This window comes from Porites lutea, chromosome 4, assembly GCF_958299795.1.
Source record: "Porites lutea chromosome 4, jaPorLute2.1, whole genome shotgun sequence".
Taxonomy (NCBI): Eukaryota; Metazoa; Cnidaria; class Anthozoa; order Scleractinia; family Poritidae; genus Porites; species Porites lutea.
Window position 1 is genome coordinate 19,234,805 of NC_133204.1, and position 18,534 is coordinate 19,253,338.

The 18,534-nt window shown below is 39.1% G+C and overlaps 2 protein-coding genes across 2 annotated transcripts; both read right to left on the reverse strand.

Moving 5' to 3' along the window:
- Positions 1–5,197, reverse strand: LOC140934360 (uncharacterized). Its single transcript, XM_073383999.1, has 4 exons — positions 2,317–5,197; positions 1,578–1,722; positions 1,093–1,205; positions 1–122 (listed from the first exon to the last, which is right to left on the reverse strand). Exons 1-4 carry the CDS (start codon positions 5,195–5,197, stop codon positions 1–3), a joined length of 3,261 nt encoding a protein of 1,086 aa, XP_073240100.1.
- A 4,560-nt stretch (positions 5,198–9,757) lies between these two features.
- On the reverse strand, positions 9,758–14,124 carry LOC140935069 (basic phospholipase A2 homolog 1-like). Its single transcript, XM_073384602.1, has 5 exons — positions 13,943–14,124; positions 13,377–13,440; positions 12,558–12,702; positions 11,387–11,505; positions 9,758–10,103 (listed from the first exon to the last, which is right to left on the reverse strand). Exons 1-5 carry the CDS (start codon positions 14,018–14,020, stop codon positions 9,985–9,987), a joined length of 525 nt encoding a protein of 174 aa, XP_073240703.1. The 5' UTR covers positions 14,021–14,124; the 3' UTR covers positions 9,758–9,984.
- Positions 14,125–18,534: the final 4,410 nt, after the last annotated feature.

Below are 18,534 nucleotides of genomic sequence, written 5' to 3' on the forward strand. Positions count from 1 at the left end.
TTATTTGCATTTCCTTTGTGGATACTTTTCATACACTGGATTTATCTTATTTTTTGCGAAACACTGTGCTGCAACACTATCACATTTGCAGATGGCGCTCTGGCAGTCGTCGTTGACAGAGTCTGCAAGGGCAAAAAACAAAAATTCAAATAAACAAAACCTTAAAGTGAACAACGTAAGCATTTGCAAGCTAAGAAAGCCTGAAAAATAGTAGATTCTGAGTCTATGACTGTGTTTTGGCATTGGTTCCATTACCATTCAAGCTACAATCGGCGACAAAATTAGTTGCGACATTTTGCCTTAAAAAGCCTTTCTGACCACCCTCACCCCATCTATGCAATGTTGTGCCGCTGTTCGAGGTACCTGTAAGAAGCAACAAACATCCCGACTCTGAATGGATGGGAGGGGTGTGGGTTGTTTTGTTGGCTGAAGCTACCCATTTGAGAACACTGTCTCAGATTCCTGTCCCCGGTTGTAGCTTTGAAAACACATGAGGTGCAAAAATTGCATTCACTGATTCAGCTGCGTTTTGGGGGTGCCAGCAGGGTTGTGTGCCTTACTGTTCCGAAGAGATATGCTGACAAGTCTCTTACTCCTGATAGATCCAACCAGAAGAAAATTAAGAGGGAAAAACCATGACAACGTAGACACTGATTGGTCTGTTAGGAAAAACTATTTATGGTACTGAGGTCCTTGACCTGAGTTCGCACCTTGGTCAACGTTTCCCTTGTCCCTAGGCATCATTATTTCGCGCGGCTAAAGTGTTTGAGGCCACGTGGTCCAGGTGAATGAATTGAGCGAGAGTACTTTGGAAAACGTCGCACAGGGACTAGACAAAGTCAACGTTTCTTTGATACCTGTGAGAGATTCACAAAGTCCTAAGGCTGCGTGCAAACGGACGCAACAACTCCCAACAATGAACTGAGTGTGGAAACGGACGCAACATGTAACATCCAAAAATGTTGGGAGTTGTTGGCCAACAATATTGCGTCCGTTTGCACGGGCCTTAAAAGAAGTAACCTCTAGATGCTGCCTCGTAAGTGAGGTGTGTGAGTAGGTGCCAAAAAACTTTTAAAAACTACCACATCATACCACATCCTGTACAATCCTTTCTTTCGTACGATTTGACATAAATGTACCAGGGGAATCTGCAGCGTTTGTCCAGGTTGATCTGTCTGTAGCATGAATCGTGCTTTTGACAACACCTCAGATATTGAAAAAGAAAACGGTCTGAATTTATACTGATAATATCGAGAAGGAAGCTTTAAGAGTCTACCTCTCTTGCTCAATTGCAGAGCTAGGCGAGGAGGAGTTGCAAGCAAAAGTTAAAGTTGATTAAAAATGTAGCTTCCAGCATAAAACACCAAAACAGCGGGCATTTTCTGTAATCGAACCGGTTCGACTCGACTGTCCTGACAGGCATATATAGCGTGTGACACTTCACGCAATTAAGATTAGCTTTTTCTAATTAGGCCTTATTCATAGTGCTGTTGATGTGGATGCAGGAATCAAGAAAGCCCTTCTCCCCCCCCCCCCCCCGTTGAAAGAAATGCACTGGATACTCCAAAAAGGTTCACCTGTCCAGGTTGTCCACTGGTGTTCCTTGGCCTCCGAGTCCGCAGAAGCAGCCGTAGTTATTGTATTTGAGAGGATTATTATTAGTTGCACAGGAAATCATCTGGTAAAACTGATACAGGCTTCGCCTATATCTGACGTGGTTAGCTGAAATGCAATAATAAGGACCTTGGTTCATGCGGAATTTTCAATGATCAGTGACAAAATGACTATGCGAACAGGGAGGTACAGCCTCTTTCCTAGGTCCCACACCTCCTAAGTTGTGAGCAAAGGAAAAGCTCTGGGAACAAGTTTGAGTATAATAATGTTCGAGGGGTAAACCCAACTATCCCAAGTCACCATTTGGACGGCACGCGTTTTAAAAGGGAATGTCCAATAATGTCATGTCATTAGCGCCAGAAAAAACGAACATTTCGAGTTCCCAACAGGGTACATACATACATACATACATACATACACTTTATTGATGCTCCCTAAGTGGGCTTTTCAGCTCAATAGAATAAAAAAAATACAAATATATAAATTAATTGAGAATGTAAATACAATAATATTATAATTACAAAATATATATCAATAATATAATATATCAACTTAATAAAACATTTGCAAGATGACGTCTAAAATTCCTGGGGCATTTTAAGGACTTAATGTTATCATTCAAGGAGTTCCAGAGTTTGGCTCCTCTGAAAGCAAAGGAGCGCTGCCCTGTTGACAGGCGACATAAAGGTATATCCAAAGCACCAGATGATCGAGTTTGTCTATTATGGACTTGAGAACGTGATTTAAACATATCAGCAAGATAGTCTGGAACAAGCTTGTTAATACATTTGTGCATCATAGTAGCGTCATTTAGAATGAGTTTCTCTCTAATAGGAAGCCATTTCAATGATCGCAACCCATCCGAAATATGGTCATACTTTCTTAGTCCCAGAATAATTCGCCCAGCAAAGTTTTGGACTTTTTGTAACTTGTCAATATTGCTGCTGCTGGTATTACTCCAGACAGTTGAACAATATTGGAGTTTACTAAAGACAAATGAATTTATTACTAACAGAAGTGTTTTCCTATCCAGGAGGTGCTTGATTCTGTTAATTTGGTACAATTTAAAAAGGCATTTAGAGGCAATCTCAGTGATATGTTGGTTATAACTGAGGCGTGTGTCGAGAAGAACACCCAAGTCCTTAACGACAGGCACAGGTGTTATTTCCTTGTCAAAAAGTGTTATACTGAATGATGACAGTTTCTTTAAAAGTTGTGGTAATCCAACAGCTAGAACCTTAGTTTTGTCCGGATTAATCAAAGGAGAGTTTTTACAGCACCACTGAGATATTCTCGTAAGATCTTCGTTTAAGGCGAGGATGGACGTGGGAAATTCGGCAGGTGAAAAGGACAAATACAATTTACAATCATCAACATAGGAGGCAGATAGACAACGTTTAGGAACAGAAAGGAGGTCGTTAACATAGATTGTAAACAAAACCGGACCTAAAATAGAGCCTTGCGGAACTCCGAACTCAAGTGGGAGTACTTTAGAAACTGCGTCACCAATTCGAACGCACTGTTGTCGGTTAGAAAGGTAACTCTGAAACCAATCCAACGCACCCTGGGAAAAATCGAGATTTTGTAGCTTGGATAACAAGATGTCGTGTCGAATACTATCAAATGCTTTAGACATATCTAATAAGACCATGATGGAAACTTTCTTGTTATCCATAGCCTGGAGCAACTGATCTGTAACGTACAACAGAGCTGTTTCTGTCGAGTGAAGCTTTCTATTTCCGCTCTGATGTGCTGCCAGTTTATTATTTCTAATTAGATGCTCCATAAGTTGTCCATGTACCAACCTTTCAGTGACTTTTGAGACTATTGGTAATAATGAGATGGGGCGATAGTTGTTAGGGACATCTGGATTACCGCATTTGAGAATAGGTGTAACCTCTGCTGTTTTCCATGCACGTGCAAATGTGTTGGTAACAAAGGAGTTATTCACAATGTGGGTAATTGTTGTTAGCGTACTGGGTAAACTGTCTTTAAGAATTCTAGAAGATATCTTGTCCATTCCAGGAGCTTTGTTAGATGGTAGGCTTCTAATCACCCTTTCTACCTGATTTTCCGTGACTTGATGGAGAACGAATAATTCGGGGCTAACGTCGGTGGATATGTGTAAAGGAGTCGGCACATCCAAATTTACATTAAGTCCATGATGTAAAGATAAGTCCCTAGCTTTTTGAGCAGTAATACTGCCGACGGAAGTGAAGAAATCATTTAATTCGTTAGCTAACCCAGTGGGATCCTCAGAAGCCATAAAACTATCTTGTTGTTTACGTGGTAGACACCGGTTAATGATTTTCCAAATTGAGTTAGAATTTCCATTGCTATCCAGGATCTGAGTCCTGACGTGAACTTTTTCGGCCACACGAATCTCCCTTTTCACTTCTTGACGAAAAAATCTGTATCCGTTCCAGTGGAAAGGGTCATTTGTTTTTCCCGCAAGTTTGCGCCATTGGTCGCGCGTTCTCATTAGTTGACGAATTTCTGGTGTTATAAAGGGGTTAGGTTTAGATCTAATTTTAACCCTCTTGACTGGAGCATGTTGACTTAGTACTTCCAAGAACAGTTCGTTGAATACATCAACTTGATCGTTGAAATCGTCAAATAGGCTTATTATGTGAAAAGGCGCATATGACAAATCACGTAGGAAATTGTCGGCGCTGTAGTTAGTATAGCTTCTAATAGTGACGTAACAGGGCTTGATCCTTGGCTTTTTTAACTTCAGCGAGATGTAAACAAGATTGTGATCGCTAATAGTTGACATAAGGACGTCGTTTGAAGCAATTAGTTTCTCATTCGTGGTCATCACAACATCGATTAACGATTCCCCATTCTCCGTGGCTCTGGTTGGTTTATTGATTAATTGGGTGAGGTTAAAAGTCGAGCAAAAATCGTTTAAAGCACGGGATTCTGCGTTATCTTGAAGGAGGTTGCAATTGAGGTCACCCAATATAATGACATCAAGACCTGACAGGAGGGATTCGATAAGACTGTTGGCAAGATCATCTATAAAATTTAATGGAGTACTCGGTGGTCGATATACTGTGCAGATGACGAATGACTTATAACAGCGACTTTGCACTTTTAGCCACAATTGCTGAAAGTTATTATCAGAAACTGAGGATACATTCTCCAGTGATGAAACTTTGTAGTTTTTCTTAATGTAAACACATAGTCCGCCGCCAGGTTTGTGCGGGCCACGGTCCTGTCTATACAAAGTGTAGCCTGGAATATGAATGCTCTCGTTGTTGACTGAAGAATCCAGCCATGTCTCTGATATCGTAAAGATGTCGAAATTATTTGAGACAACGGAATCCTTTAGCAGAGTGAAGTGTTCCCTGGACTTCAAGGAGCGGATATTTAAATGAGCAATCCTGATGTTTGACTTCGTGTTGCAAGGAAAGCTAATATTTGTGTTCGTCGATGTAGATGAAGAATTAGAAGTAGAGTTTGGTCCAGGATGTGGATGAATGTCGCCGCTAAGATTGTTTTCCAGGAGAGATGGGTTAAATGACGCTGTTCCGTTAGCTGAGTACAGAAGCCGTCTTCGGAGAAACCGCCTTCGCTTCATTCTTATGTACCATGATTTCAATCCAAAATGGCGGATTCGGCAAAAACTACTAGGATCGAGATAAGACATCGAAGAAGGTTCTGGGGCGCTTCCCGGTGTGTCAAATCCATGCCCAATTGAGGAAAACCGCCAATTAGAGTAGTGGCTTAGATTGTTCAAGCAGCTGAACAGTAAAAACACGAGGAAAGTGAACATAAGAACGGAGCTAAAAATTAGTTGACCGACCGCCATCGCTGACCGCTGACCAAGTTTGGGTACAAGGGTACAAACATCTATAAAATCCTAAGCACCAGGTGGGCTGTTTATCCGTGAAGCCTCATAAAGATTCACTCAGAGCAAAGCCATAGACTAGGTTCATATTATGTAACACGCGACCTGTAAATCTTGCTACCTAGGATCGCCTATTTCCAAAGAGTACTCTCTATATAATGAAAAATACAACTTTGCCATTTTTCGTTCTTTCGCGAATCTAACGAACTTTCCAGTTTTATTTTCAGCCTATTTCAAATTACTTTGAAACAGCATTCCACTAGCTTAGAGAGACAGCTCTGCTCCCAGTAGCTTCCCAGGCAGACCAACGCTTCCCAGTCGCACGTTAGAAGCCGTTAGAATAATCATCATTCTGAGCTTCAAGTTTGAGTGCTGCTTTACTCTTTATTTTTGCACGCGTTGTACTGTACAATGAACAGTTCGCCTACAATAAGTTGAACAACCTATCACAACGCAAAACGATAAATATTAACAGCTGAAGGGAGGTAAAATGATCGCTTTGTCTTTCGATGACAACAGTATTTGTTAACTTCAACAAGTTCGTGAGAGTTTCAAAACATAAATAAAGTAATTACTACTCGTTTTAGTTACGACGATGCTAATGGAGTTAATGGATTTGCAATTTTTATTCAAATAATGTTTCGTTATTTTGACATCTCAAAAGTACACCGTGGGAAAAACACAGCACACAAAGCTATGTGGGCACATTATTCCCAGCAGAGAAAGTCCGCTCTATTATAATAAATGTTATTGTTTCTTTTTGTGTGTGGTACACGTAACACGGAAACCCCTCAACTAACGCGGTGAAATCTTTTTACCACAAGTTCTAATGTTATCAGACATTGGGTCTTTGACACGCACAAAAATTATAAGTTAAAATAGATTAAGATTTTTAACATAAGACTAAGAACAATAAATGCCGTTTTATCTTTTCTGTTGTTTTTGTTCTACGCGTAAGCCTCAGTTAGCTGAAGAGAATCTTTTCACTCTATATAAACAACGCAACAATTATGCATCCAGTACCAAACTAAAATGAATGTCTTTGAAAAATTATACGCGAATATACCGTGGCGTCAGTTTATCATCTCATAAATTGTTGAGAATTGCTCGTTTTCTCCCATGAGCAAAAAACGGCATAATGCATTTGGGGCCGTGCTAAAATATCCGCGTCTAGATTACGTTTCGCAAACTGAAAGGGAAAACTTACTGGGCATTTTTTGAGAGCAACCTCTTGGTCTTCTTTCTGAAAATCAAAGCAAATGGAACAAGTGATCACAGACGCAACAAAAAAAAATCAGTTTTTTTCCAAATTATTTTCTAATTCATATTTGCTTTCATGTTTAGAGGTGGCCATATTCGCGACACAATCAAGGCAGTCTCCACACACTGGCCGGGATTGGTCATGATAAAATAATAAAACAGATTTATATAAGACAGTTGATAATGATTTGACAATCGCTGCTAGTGAGGTTGCTTGTTTTTTCATAAGTGAAAACATCTTGCGCGATTTGTACCTTTCATCAGTGAAAAGACGCTCGCGCTGTTAGGTACGTAAAATGCAACCACTTTAATTTACAAAAGCAGAACAGTGCTGCCTTGAAGCTTGTAGAACTGTGGCTGAGCTTACAGACAGGTAAAAACTATCATTCTGGATACAAAAGTCCTAACCTTTGATCAGGCGGTCCTTTTTCACTTTGTTTGGGAGACGGGAAAAAAAAACACGCGTGATAGTAGGTTACAGTACTTCCCAGTACAGAAGCAGTAACGAAGCTGAAGAGTCCCGTCACCCGGCACTGATTTAGCAGTCATACAACTTTTAAATTTACTTAGAGAGGTGTATTGGGAACCATCTAGGAAAATTTACTTTTTTAGATACACGTATACGTATATAGAAAGGTGCATTATCCTTGTCTTCCTTTACCAACGTAAGACTTTCTTTATGCAACGGGTATATATCAATAAAACTTACCCCAAAACAAAACGCTAAAGACAAAACACAAGTTATCATGGCCAAGAAAAGAAGATTAGATGCTTGGTTTCTCATATTGAGAGCGTTATAGTGAATACCAAGCTTGGACTGGTTGAGACAATGATGCCGCTGTGTTAAAAGGGCTGGGATACTCAGTATTTATGAACATAAATTGCAGCTTTTGCTGTCACCTAGGGTGTTGAAGATGGAAGGTCAATATTTTCACGCACACAAGCATCGCTTAGAACTGTACTTCAAGCAATAAAGAAACAGAAAGAAAGAAAAAAAAAAAAAGAAAGCATTAAATGACAGTTTATTTATCAGATTTGAGATTACTATAGCTCTTATTTGGCTGTCTACTTTACAATGGTATATTTCAGTCTTCAAGGAAAGAATGAACCACGCCTAGTTTTCCTTCCTTTAGGATATTTACTCCAATTATCCGACGAGCACATCCACTTCTTTTCCTTTCCTATGAGAACCTCCCCCACGTTACAGAGACTGTCAGTGAGAAGAAATCAAATGAATTTGAACGTGCTTATAAAACTTAAACTAATCATCAGTTACTTGTTCTACCAATAGGCAAAATTATTGCCTCCTACAGTGTAAGAAGCACCTGTGCCCCCTGTGTAAGTAAGCACCATTAGGGAAACCGTTCATTTCGATACAAAAAATCAACCAGTGAAACTACAACAATTTCGATCGCTTCAACTATAAATTGGGAGAGACCAGAAACATTTGGGGTGAATATTTCTCTTTCTCTAAGGCAAGGACGTGAAACTATTTACTCCTTGACTAAATCAACTTGTATCAAAACGACCATGGAAAGACCTGAACTACGATAATTCGACTGGTTTTTTTAGAAGCAACTGCATACCTCGATGCGCTGTAAACATTTTTCGCGCGACACTCTTTCCTCTTGACAAGAAGACATCACGGTAGCGAAATAAAGAGCGGGTAATTGGGGAGAATCAGATCGATAGTGCCACAGCTTGGATGTAACTTGACGGGATCAGGGTCCTCTCTTGAGGGAGGAAGAAAAGAGCCCTGCAAACATGGCTGTAGAAATCTCCTTAGTGGTTGCTTAATTAACTTTTCTAACCTTATACCCTGGGGTACTCCCTAAAATGCCCTACCAGGGAGGCCCCACCCGAAAGCGGTACCTTTTTCGGGCCTCAGGTATATAAAAAGGTAGGGGGTTCCCCACACTGTCATTACGGACTGCGAGAGGACCTGAAACGACTATCAGGCGCATTTTATGCCTGCGGAAAAAGCCAGGTAACTTTCTGGTTTAGTGATTTATTCATATTTAAAAGACGTTGCATTGACAACAGTTAGAATGGATGCTGCACTCTACACAAGTATTTGAAATGGGTGCCATTTGTCAGTAAAACTGAGGTATTTGCCATTTGTCAAAAAAAAGGTACAGGAAAGGAGTACCGTGTTCTGTCAAAAATGGTACATGAAAGGGTAAGGAATTGGACCTCGAGGCGGAACCTCCCCGAACAAACTTTTGTTGAGTACCCACCCGGGCTTGAAACCCCTTTCTGGTGTCAATGCATCGACATTTTGTAAGCAATCAGTTCGGAAATCATATCTGCTTCACCATCAGCTATAGATTACAAATTGCAAACGACAATTTCTCCACAGTTTTTCTTTTCAATTGTGCAGTTATGAAAAAAGCATAGTTCGAGTTTATCTCTTTTAATTCTCACCTCCCCTTATCCCTGCCACTCCTTTATCTATAGTTAGCTATTGGATGCGTTTTAGTGCCCCTCACTTTTACATGGCTAAACCCTGCTTCAAGGATTTGATTGAAATGTATTTTAAATAAGACGCCTATACTACCCGTGTTTTGGGCTGCAGTGGTCTAATATTTTCAACGCTGAGTTTATAGCTGCTCCAAAACTGAGTACAAACTATAAAAAATCACTCGTTGCGGCTTTCAATGAATGGAAAATTCAGGGCAACCTCGTCCCCAGGAGGAGGCCGTTGAATTCATGGTAAAAACGCAGGGACCCTCTCCCCTCAGAAGTCGGTTCCACTGCAAGGGAAATAGGACACGCAACGCCTTCTCGGAGATCGTCCGCCATTTTGTCTTTTTTCGACATAGATGCGACTTATTTTTCGATTGGCCACAGGCAGCCCAATAATAAATGCGTGTACGGGTTTCGTGCCTATAGCGCGATTTAGTCCAGTTGAAGTTTATTGTTTTTTTTTTTACCGAGTAAACAGCTCAGGCAAAGCAGCACCGGGGGTTGAGGTTATGTTAATAATTTCAAAAGGAGAAAAGGTATAAAGCATATCTATAGTTTGATTTTATCAGAGTTTTAATCTTAGTATACTACAACAACAAGCTTTATTTGCAGGACCAATACAAGTACATACACTATTGCAATAGCTATTTTATAGCTATGTCTTAAGAATACGAAGTTTAATGCAAGTTTTTTTTTAAACTACACCCATGTTGTTTAATATTTAAGAAGCGATATAAGTACGTATCCCGTTGTCTTGTTCAATTTGACATTCCTGTTTGACTGGAGGATATTCAGCAATTTTCCTGCGGGTAGTTAAAGTTTTCTGAATTGTACTGTGCTTGCGCAAAACAACGGGCCGCTGCTCCATCGCAATCGCAAATGGCACGGCCACATGTCCCTTCTTCGTCAGCTATAGGGAGGACAAACAAAAAAGAAAGGACAGAGTCACTTCCAAGAACTGAAAAAAAGGACTTCTATGTAAAAAAACTCATCAATGATAGAAGCTTTCACGGTTTTAGGAACTTTTGAGACGGACCAGTTGGCTAAAATTCATCAAAACAGCTCTAAAGAGGGTCTTATAATTCAAAATTGGTTAAGTTACTAGATTTCAGTTAGATTGAAAATTAATGAAGTTAAGCACCACAAAGTCGTAAAAGTTAGTAGAGGTTTTAAATATATTGTTGGAGTGGGGGTAGGGGGCAAGTTTCTGCCCCCACTATATAAACGTCTCTAACATTTCTCCTTTCTCTTAGTTCAAAGTGCAGAGCTGAAGCGTTAAAGGGAAACCTCTCACTGATCTGTTTTAGAGGACACTTTATCGTTTTAAAGGGTTTATGGTAAACAGATTTAACAAATCGACCACAATTTTCCATGGTCTACACTCTCATATACCATAGAAATGACGTCATAAACAATTTATGGCGTCATTTCTGTGGGCTATAAGAGGTAGACCATGAAAAATTGTGGTCGATTTGTTTTTTACAATAACATTTATTATTTTTTTACGAAAAAACAAAAAAACAAAAACAAAAAAAGCAACCGGCACTGGGTGACATGTTGCGTCATTTCCATGGTCTATACTCTTATACACCATAGGTCTCGACCAATCAGCGCGCGAGGATTCTCTCAGTTATTGCAAAAATTGTACTATTTATAAACATAGTGGTCGAGAGACTATCAAACGTTAACGAATAAGTTAAACGGAAATTAAAATTCTTTGGTTCACCATACACACACATACTCGGATAGCTTTATAAAATGCCGCGGTTTGCATTCGATTGTCAAGTCATCTAACCAACGGGCTGCGGTAATACAATTTTACTTTGTTCGAATTTTGCTTTAATATTTAGTAGAGGGTCCCCAATAGGTTTCTCGGGATCCAGGATTTCCCTTGTTATTTGAAGATCGGAATTCGGGATTTTAAAGCAAAATCGGGCAAGATTTGGGACTGAAAGTATGCGCGAGTTAGAATGCCCCAAATAACCCTCGGGATTACGGGATTGCACGAAATTTTGGGTAAGGATTGCGGGATTGAAGAACCCCATTGGGGACCCTCTTAGTGGGTTTGGAGAGAGCAGATCATAGGTCATAGCAGATCACAATAAAGAGGGTAGTTCCTTGAGCGCGTGTTTACAACGTCGTAAATGATTATACGGAGACCACAAATGACTTTTGAACAGAAACAAAACTTACTGCAGCCTGTGCAAGTGTTGTCTCTTGAGTATATTTTCCAATAAACACTGGATTCGAAGGAACACAAATTTGGGTGGTTTGATATGGCTTCGTAACATGCGTCGTGAATCTTACAGCACCTAAATAAGTTTGAAAAAAAGGAAAACTGAATCACTCAATGTTTCTACATCCAATGGCTTCTGCAAACCTAGCACCTAACTTTTAAAAAATAAGTTACATTCACTGACTCACTTTCTTCACACCCAATGGCTTTTGCTATAGGAATATATAGAGTAAACTTCGAGACAAAAGGGTGTAGTGGTCATTAACAATAAATATTCACTGACAGTTTTTAGTATATAAACAACGAAGCACCCTCACAGATTGATGCGGTGCTCATGATTTGGAACACTAAGTTTAACAGACGAAATATGCTGCAGCTCTACATGAAACATAGCAACTTTCGTTCAAGAAATCAAGAGATATAAGGAAATAAAGTTATTTGAACATAATAATGTGATTTTTTATACAGGTGCATATCTCTACCTTTTTAAAAACACCCGGCTTTTAACTAGTTTCTAGTTTAATGTTTCTCTTCCTTCCTTTTCTTTTAAAGTAATTAAGCTGTTTAAAGAACAATAGAATTAGTTTTTCCCCATGTTTACAAGTAAACAAAGTACCATGGCATGAACTGCAACTTATAAGCCCTGGACTAATACATCTTCGTTAGGGGTTTTATGAGGGCTTACAGAGAGACCTGTATCCGAGGGTGGGGCTTTTAACAGAAATAGGAAAAAGTCCTTGATACGGGCTATGGCAGCATTGATCAAAACACATTTTGCACTAATGGTTTTTGTTTAGGCTTCAATGCGTCATAACAAATCGTATTCACTTAAATGCATCTGGAGGGGGGGGCTTACAGCCGGGGGTTTAACCCTTTAAGTCTCAATAGTGACCAACATCAAATTTCTCCCAGCAATATCCATAGGTTGTCAAGAGATAAGGTTATGAGAATTAATCAAATGTTCACCAAAGAGAAAATGCTTTGATCTTTTATTAAACTCTCTCAAATTATCTCTAAGGAAATGTATGAATATGAGTGTGGAGAATTTGTATGTGTATATTGGGGTTTAAAGGTAGATGGGCCTATAACTGACTGCAGTTCACGGTATTTTTGTCGTTTTTTCCTTACATGTCAGTTTCGTCCACTGCGTTGCCACCTCCTCCGTAACCACAGTAACAACCGTAGTCATGGTAATGGTAGGATGATAGGTTGGTAGAGCATTCAATCATTTTATGGAACTGATAAAGATTTCTCTTGGCGTTGACATTCCCATCTGTACATGATCAGAAAAATAAACGTTAGCCTTATTTAAAAACCCTTCCATCTTTGCGACGTTTGCATTCAGAGGGAACAATCAGCTCTTACGAAATAACGTTTGGAAATAAGGGATTACAGCGATTATGAGGACCACCTTACACTACAGACGTATATTCCATACCTAGGGGACCTTTTATGTCTAGAGGGGACGGTGTGAAATTGTGGACAGGGAATGAGTTAAGTGCAAGTCCTCTCTTGGACTACAAGACGATTTTTTTTAACCAGTCTCTCCTTCAAGCCTATCAAAAGCTTAAGATATAAATAAACCTTTCCGTTACCGGTAACAACACAGTTTAAGTTGTGTTTCCAGGACAATATCCTTCACGTGACTCACCCTGGATGCTTTGTACTTTTAAAGAGCACGCAAGTATAGTTTTGTTGGGGATCGAAGCAAACATCATGACAGTGTTTTTCTGTCCCAAAACACGTAACTCGACTCAGGCAGGATGTATAATTCTTTCATTGCTTTGAAACAAGGTAGTTTATTCACAAAATAAGACCACCACCTGGACGCCTGAAAAAGGCTAACAGTGGTAACTTGACTGTTACCCAAACTGCTATTCTACTTGTGGCCACTGACCTTAATAGGTTAACTACGGTTTTGTTTAGGGCAATATTATTAAAATGTACCTGGGTTATGTTTTGATTTACTTGGATTTTCCACAGGTAGTTCTGAGTTCAGCAGGGACGCATCCTAGATGTTAAATGAAAAGTCGTCAATTCAAGAGTTGTAGAATGTTACCTCACTCGTTATCAATATTATAACTTTTATGGAGTTTGCGGTAAAAAATAAACGCAGTAAAATTGATAACCTTTGAACGAAAGGCTCTCTAGTTTGCATGAGAACAATATCTATCAACAAATTTATTTACTTTTTTAACGTTTTTTTAGTTATTTTTTTGTACCGTTGGGAGATATGGAGGAACCTAAATTAAGATGTAGTTGCTACAGTGAATAAGATGGGGAGATGAATTTGTTGGCCTCAAGAGAGAATGAGCTAGATCATTCTCTCTTGTTGGCCTATGGTCCATCTGGGGTTAAGGGATTAAGCGAGAAAGATGCTAGAGGAAGTTGCTAGTACAAGACAAACAGAAATTGCTCATAATTTTAACAAACCAGACTAATGATAAGCTGCTAATGATAAGAATTCTTTTGACTGTGCCCTTTAAATTCAAGTTCGATCCCTTTTAACCTACCTCATCCGATGATTTGGCAAATGGAAAAGAGAAGACAGGCCCTAACAAAAACAGTGTAACTACGAAAATTCCTTCCATTACTTTACCAGTCTTGCAAACTTTGGCCCTTAAAAGATCTAAAGCTTATCAAGATGAAAAAAAGCGAGCTGTTCGTTTTAATATAATGTTTTCCTTGCCGTATTGGTCTATCCGCCGGAGTAGAGCACTGACAGGCACTGCTTGTTTCTCGACGCATTCAACCTTTAGCTACTTTGAAACAGTTTAAGCTTTTATAGATATTATGGTCATAAAAAAAGGAACTAAGAATTGACAAATTGACTGACGGTCACAATCAAAATATATTCTCTTTAATTACCTCCATCGTGACTAAAAGCCACCAACGCCTGACAACCTCTTAGAAAAATTCACAGAAATGAATGAAGGTGTGAAACAATCATCTGCCACAGCTGAATAAAGAACGGAACAAATTAGCTGGTTGAAATAGTAACTTAACGTACAATTACTTCAATAGGTTCTATGTATCATTTGCCAAAGTGCCTTTATTTCAAACACGGAATTTTGACGGAGCACGTGACCATACCGATGTGAATTCGGTTTTAGTACAATCTGGCAACACTTATGGAGTTTTGGGTACTGCATTGCACTATTTACACGGCGTGTTCCTAGGCACTTTAAATTATTACATACTGTTTTATAGTTTTCAAACAGTTTTTAGAGACAATACATGTAGAGAGAAATGAATATAGTTAAGATGTAATTTCTACGCTATATTAGAGGCAACAGTATCACGTGCATAAAACCTGTTTTAACGTCTGTATGTTTGGAAAAAATCTCAAACAATTGAATACTCAATGAGCGTTTTCTTGTGCCGCGGTTTATGACACTTCTCAACAAATTCTCACGGTTTGAGCTTTGATATACGCACCCAGAAATTAGGTGGGAGTAAATAACGAAGTCATGAGGTTTTTCCGTGAACTTTTGTGTCTGTGGACATGTCACCATTCAAAACCTCTGGCATACTTTCAAATGGAACTATTTGTTACTCAGCATTTTAGAAAAAGAAATTCTGATATTTTGTGGCTCTGACAACTTTTGTTTCTTTCTGATTAAAACAATCTTTGAGCACAGTTTACTCTAGCGTTCAAAGGTTTAACCGATTATTAATTTGGAAGAAAGTCTTGATTCAATCTGCCCCCAGTGAAGTACTATAGGAAATTGCTATCATTGGTTTATTAATCGTGAGGTGAGAAAGAAAGGCCAGATGTTACCTACACCACGCGCGAGCGGACAATAGTGACCTTAGCATACAACGTTTCAGCTTACGGGTACGGGTAAGCGAATAGGTTTACCTCGTAGTTTTATAAAAGGCAACCATTATTTCCCAGATGTGATAATGCCGTAACCATTCTACCTTGTAGCCTAACCGTTTCTCCCGGGTAAGAGACAATTTACTCGTGCTTACGGCTACGTGTACGGCTAATTTACCCGTACTCGTACACGGAAACGGTGTATCTTAAGGTCTCTATAAACCGGTATTTTACCGGTAGTAGTGTTCGATAACTGGTTAAATCATAGACTCTCTAAAAGTCCGTATTGCGAGAAAAGTCGACTTTCTCGCGCTTCGCGCTGGTTCTTGCGGCTTTGTCGCTCATAAAAGCCGACTTATGGGCAATTGTAGATAATTCATGGACGCTTTAGTAAAGCAAAATTTAAGTCCAATAAAGTTTATGATTATAAAGTTAATCAAAAAGAAGATCAGAAAGCTTTCTTGAAAGAAAACTTAAATTAATTGAGCAGAATCGAGTCTAGGATAAATTTCACACTGGCTTTATTGTCTACAAAAAAGGAACAATTATTTGGTTTGTACAACCAGCATATTTTTACTATTTCTTGCTAAGGTTATCGCTTATCCATATAATGGGAAGTATACAAGATTTCGAAACATTCGCAAACACTAGTAATCGTCCCCTCAACTAGACGCACCACGTAACTCAGACAGAGATGACGCGACTGAGAGAAGCATAGAAGTGGTGGCCGATCTCCCTAACATTTGGGGCATATTTTCATGTTTTCCACGTTTAATAAGACAGCCAAAATCTGGTATATAATCCTAGCTAAGGGCATAAACAAAAAACAAGAAAAAATATTTATTACTCCGAAATCAGCTATAAACTAAGGGATGTCATTATTTTGTATATTATTTTGACAGTGAGATTTTGAAAGGCAGGTGAAAGTTAGTCGACGTGGCTTTTTCAAGCATCATCAACGTTTCGCACACCAAATATTAAACAGATAGGCTCTGTATTGAATAATAGTGTAAGAGTATAACAATCAAGTTAATGAAGGCTTTCATAATTTTTTTCAATGCAAAAACAACGAAAAACAGAAAAATTGGATGATTTGGTAGTATATTTTGAAAAATCTCTTTTTGATCGGAATTAAGTAAAATTAAAGTTAAGCGTAGATGCTTCCCTCACTTGTAAACATTATTCAGCAGCGCGATTTTCTCCGTTGAAAGTAAACATGCCAATAAATAGACTTAGTGCTTTTATGTTTGTGCTTTCATAGACTTGGCAGACATGACAGTTTTCCTACAAGTTTGCACAATAAAAAGATCGATTTAGGTAAGGGCGCATTCCCGTGACTTTTGAGGGAAAGGCTAAGTGATTCAAGAGTGAAACATCTTACATCGAGTTGATAGCCTTATATTTACACCCAAAAAATAGCAATCATCTTCGATCACATTCAAGAGCCATAAAGGCTCTTGATCACCGTAGAGTAGGCCTGGAAAACAAATCAGGCCGAAAATTTTGCTTTCGACAAGTTTACTTTACAAAATGATGCCAACAAATCTGGGGGTGTGTAAACCAACCTTTAATACTTTTTATACATCACATCTGAGGTGAAACAGTACTATTTATCATACAGACCTAGGACAGAATGCAGTATTTCACAATTTTTCAAGATAAATTGCACTCAGTCAATATTCGGGACGATCAATCCTGGGCTTTTAGCGCGAAACCGTTCAAAAAATTCTCAAAATCACCTATACGGCCAGCCGGTTCTCACTTTTGACGAGCGCAATTTTGCAGTGAACATTAATAGAATTACGCTTCAACATAATAAAGAATTCATCATGTTTATTTTTTTATTCAATGATTTTATAACGTCTTAAAAAGCGTTTGATACGCGCGGCATTTGAGTACTCCTGCAAGCGATCATGAACGACTGAAAACAAACAGCACAGCGATTAAAATCGCAAGAGAGCCAACTACTAAAAATCAATAAAAGAAATGTAATTCGGTGAAACATTTACAGAGACAACAATTTTCATCCACGAAGACAAGTATTAAAGAGTCTCTAAAAATCCTGAGTCTTCAAGCTTAAAGCTTAAGTTTATGTTTTAAGGAAGGTGCCCACTATTGCTACTGCGCACATTTTCTGCGCATGCCAAGGTAGTCGCGCGCAACGCGAAAGAAATGCGCAACACGCAGGACACGCGGACTGGTTTTGTCTCCTTAAGTCCGGGAGGTTCGAGTTATTTCTTTTGGAAAAGATTTCTATGTATGATCGATCTAACCGCATATTTTATAGTCAAACAAAAGTCAATTATAAAATATCAAACGCTATTGCTTCAAGATGTTACGCTTAGAGCTTGGGGATTAAAAAATCCCTTAATAGGCATATGAACACTTCATCCTGGTTACCGGGATGAATTCTGGCGGTCCGGATGGCATCGTCTTCCATCGCCTGCTGTATTTTCCACATCATAAGCATCCCATTTAACTGCAGTGATACAGCTTTAAGAGTTACCGATGCTAAGATAGGCCCGAAAGTTAAAATTTTTGTGTTTCGCTATGTTTTCTTTGTTTCCCGAATTTGGCGCCAGAACTCGTCCTCAGGATCTTTGACCTTTTCTCATCTCGGAAACCGGGCTAAAATTTCTCATATGAACCCCCGGCAAAATTCATCCCGGTAACCGAGCCAGCCCCGTCAACCGGGCTCATATAAAGAGGCCCTGAGCGTGAGGAAAAACAGATAGGCTTGGCTGGTTCAGCGATGGAAGACCCATTACCAGTGGGATGGTTACACTCAAGTTGATCTGGCAGTTGACGAACACGGATTATGGGCCTTATAGGGCTGCAATGGAATCAGCTACAAACTGAGAGTGCGAATGATAGATGTATACAAATGGGTCTTTAACCCACGCTTGGAACTTAAATTCGGAAAGTACTATACCACTAAAGAGCTCCTTAAACTAAATACAAAATGCCATGAAGTATTATAAACAAGGAAATGAACTGTAAAAACATTATTAATTCCTGAGCCATTGCAATAACCTGCCAGTAATTAAACGGAGTCAACATCATTCCGTCCTTTCTTTGCTTTGTCTGCAGCTACGGACCCTTATTAGTTAAATTTTCCAAACAATTTTCACTTTTCTTTTCCCCATTTAGTACCGACAGCTATTAGGCCCAGTTTCAGCGTGGAAGTTTTCATGTACTGAATCTAATTCATAAATCACTAATAAATTATTCAGACCGACTAATTAAGTTCTTACGTCTGAATCAACCGTCCAACTTGTGTCATTT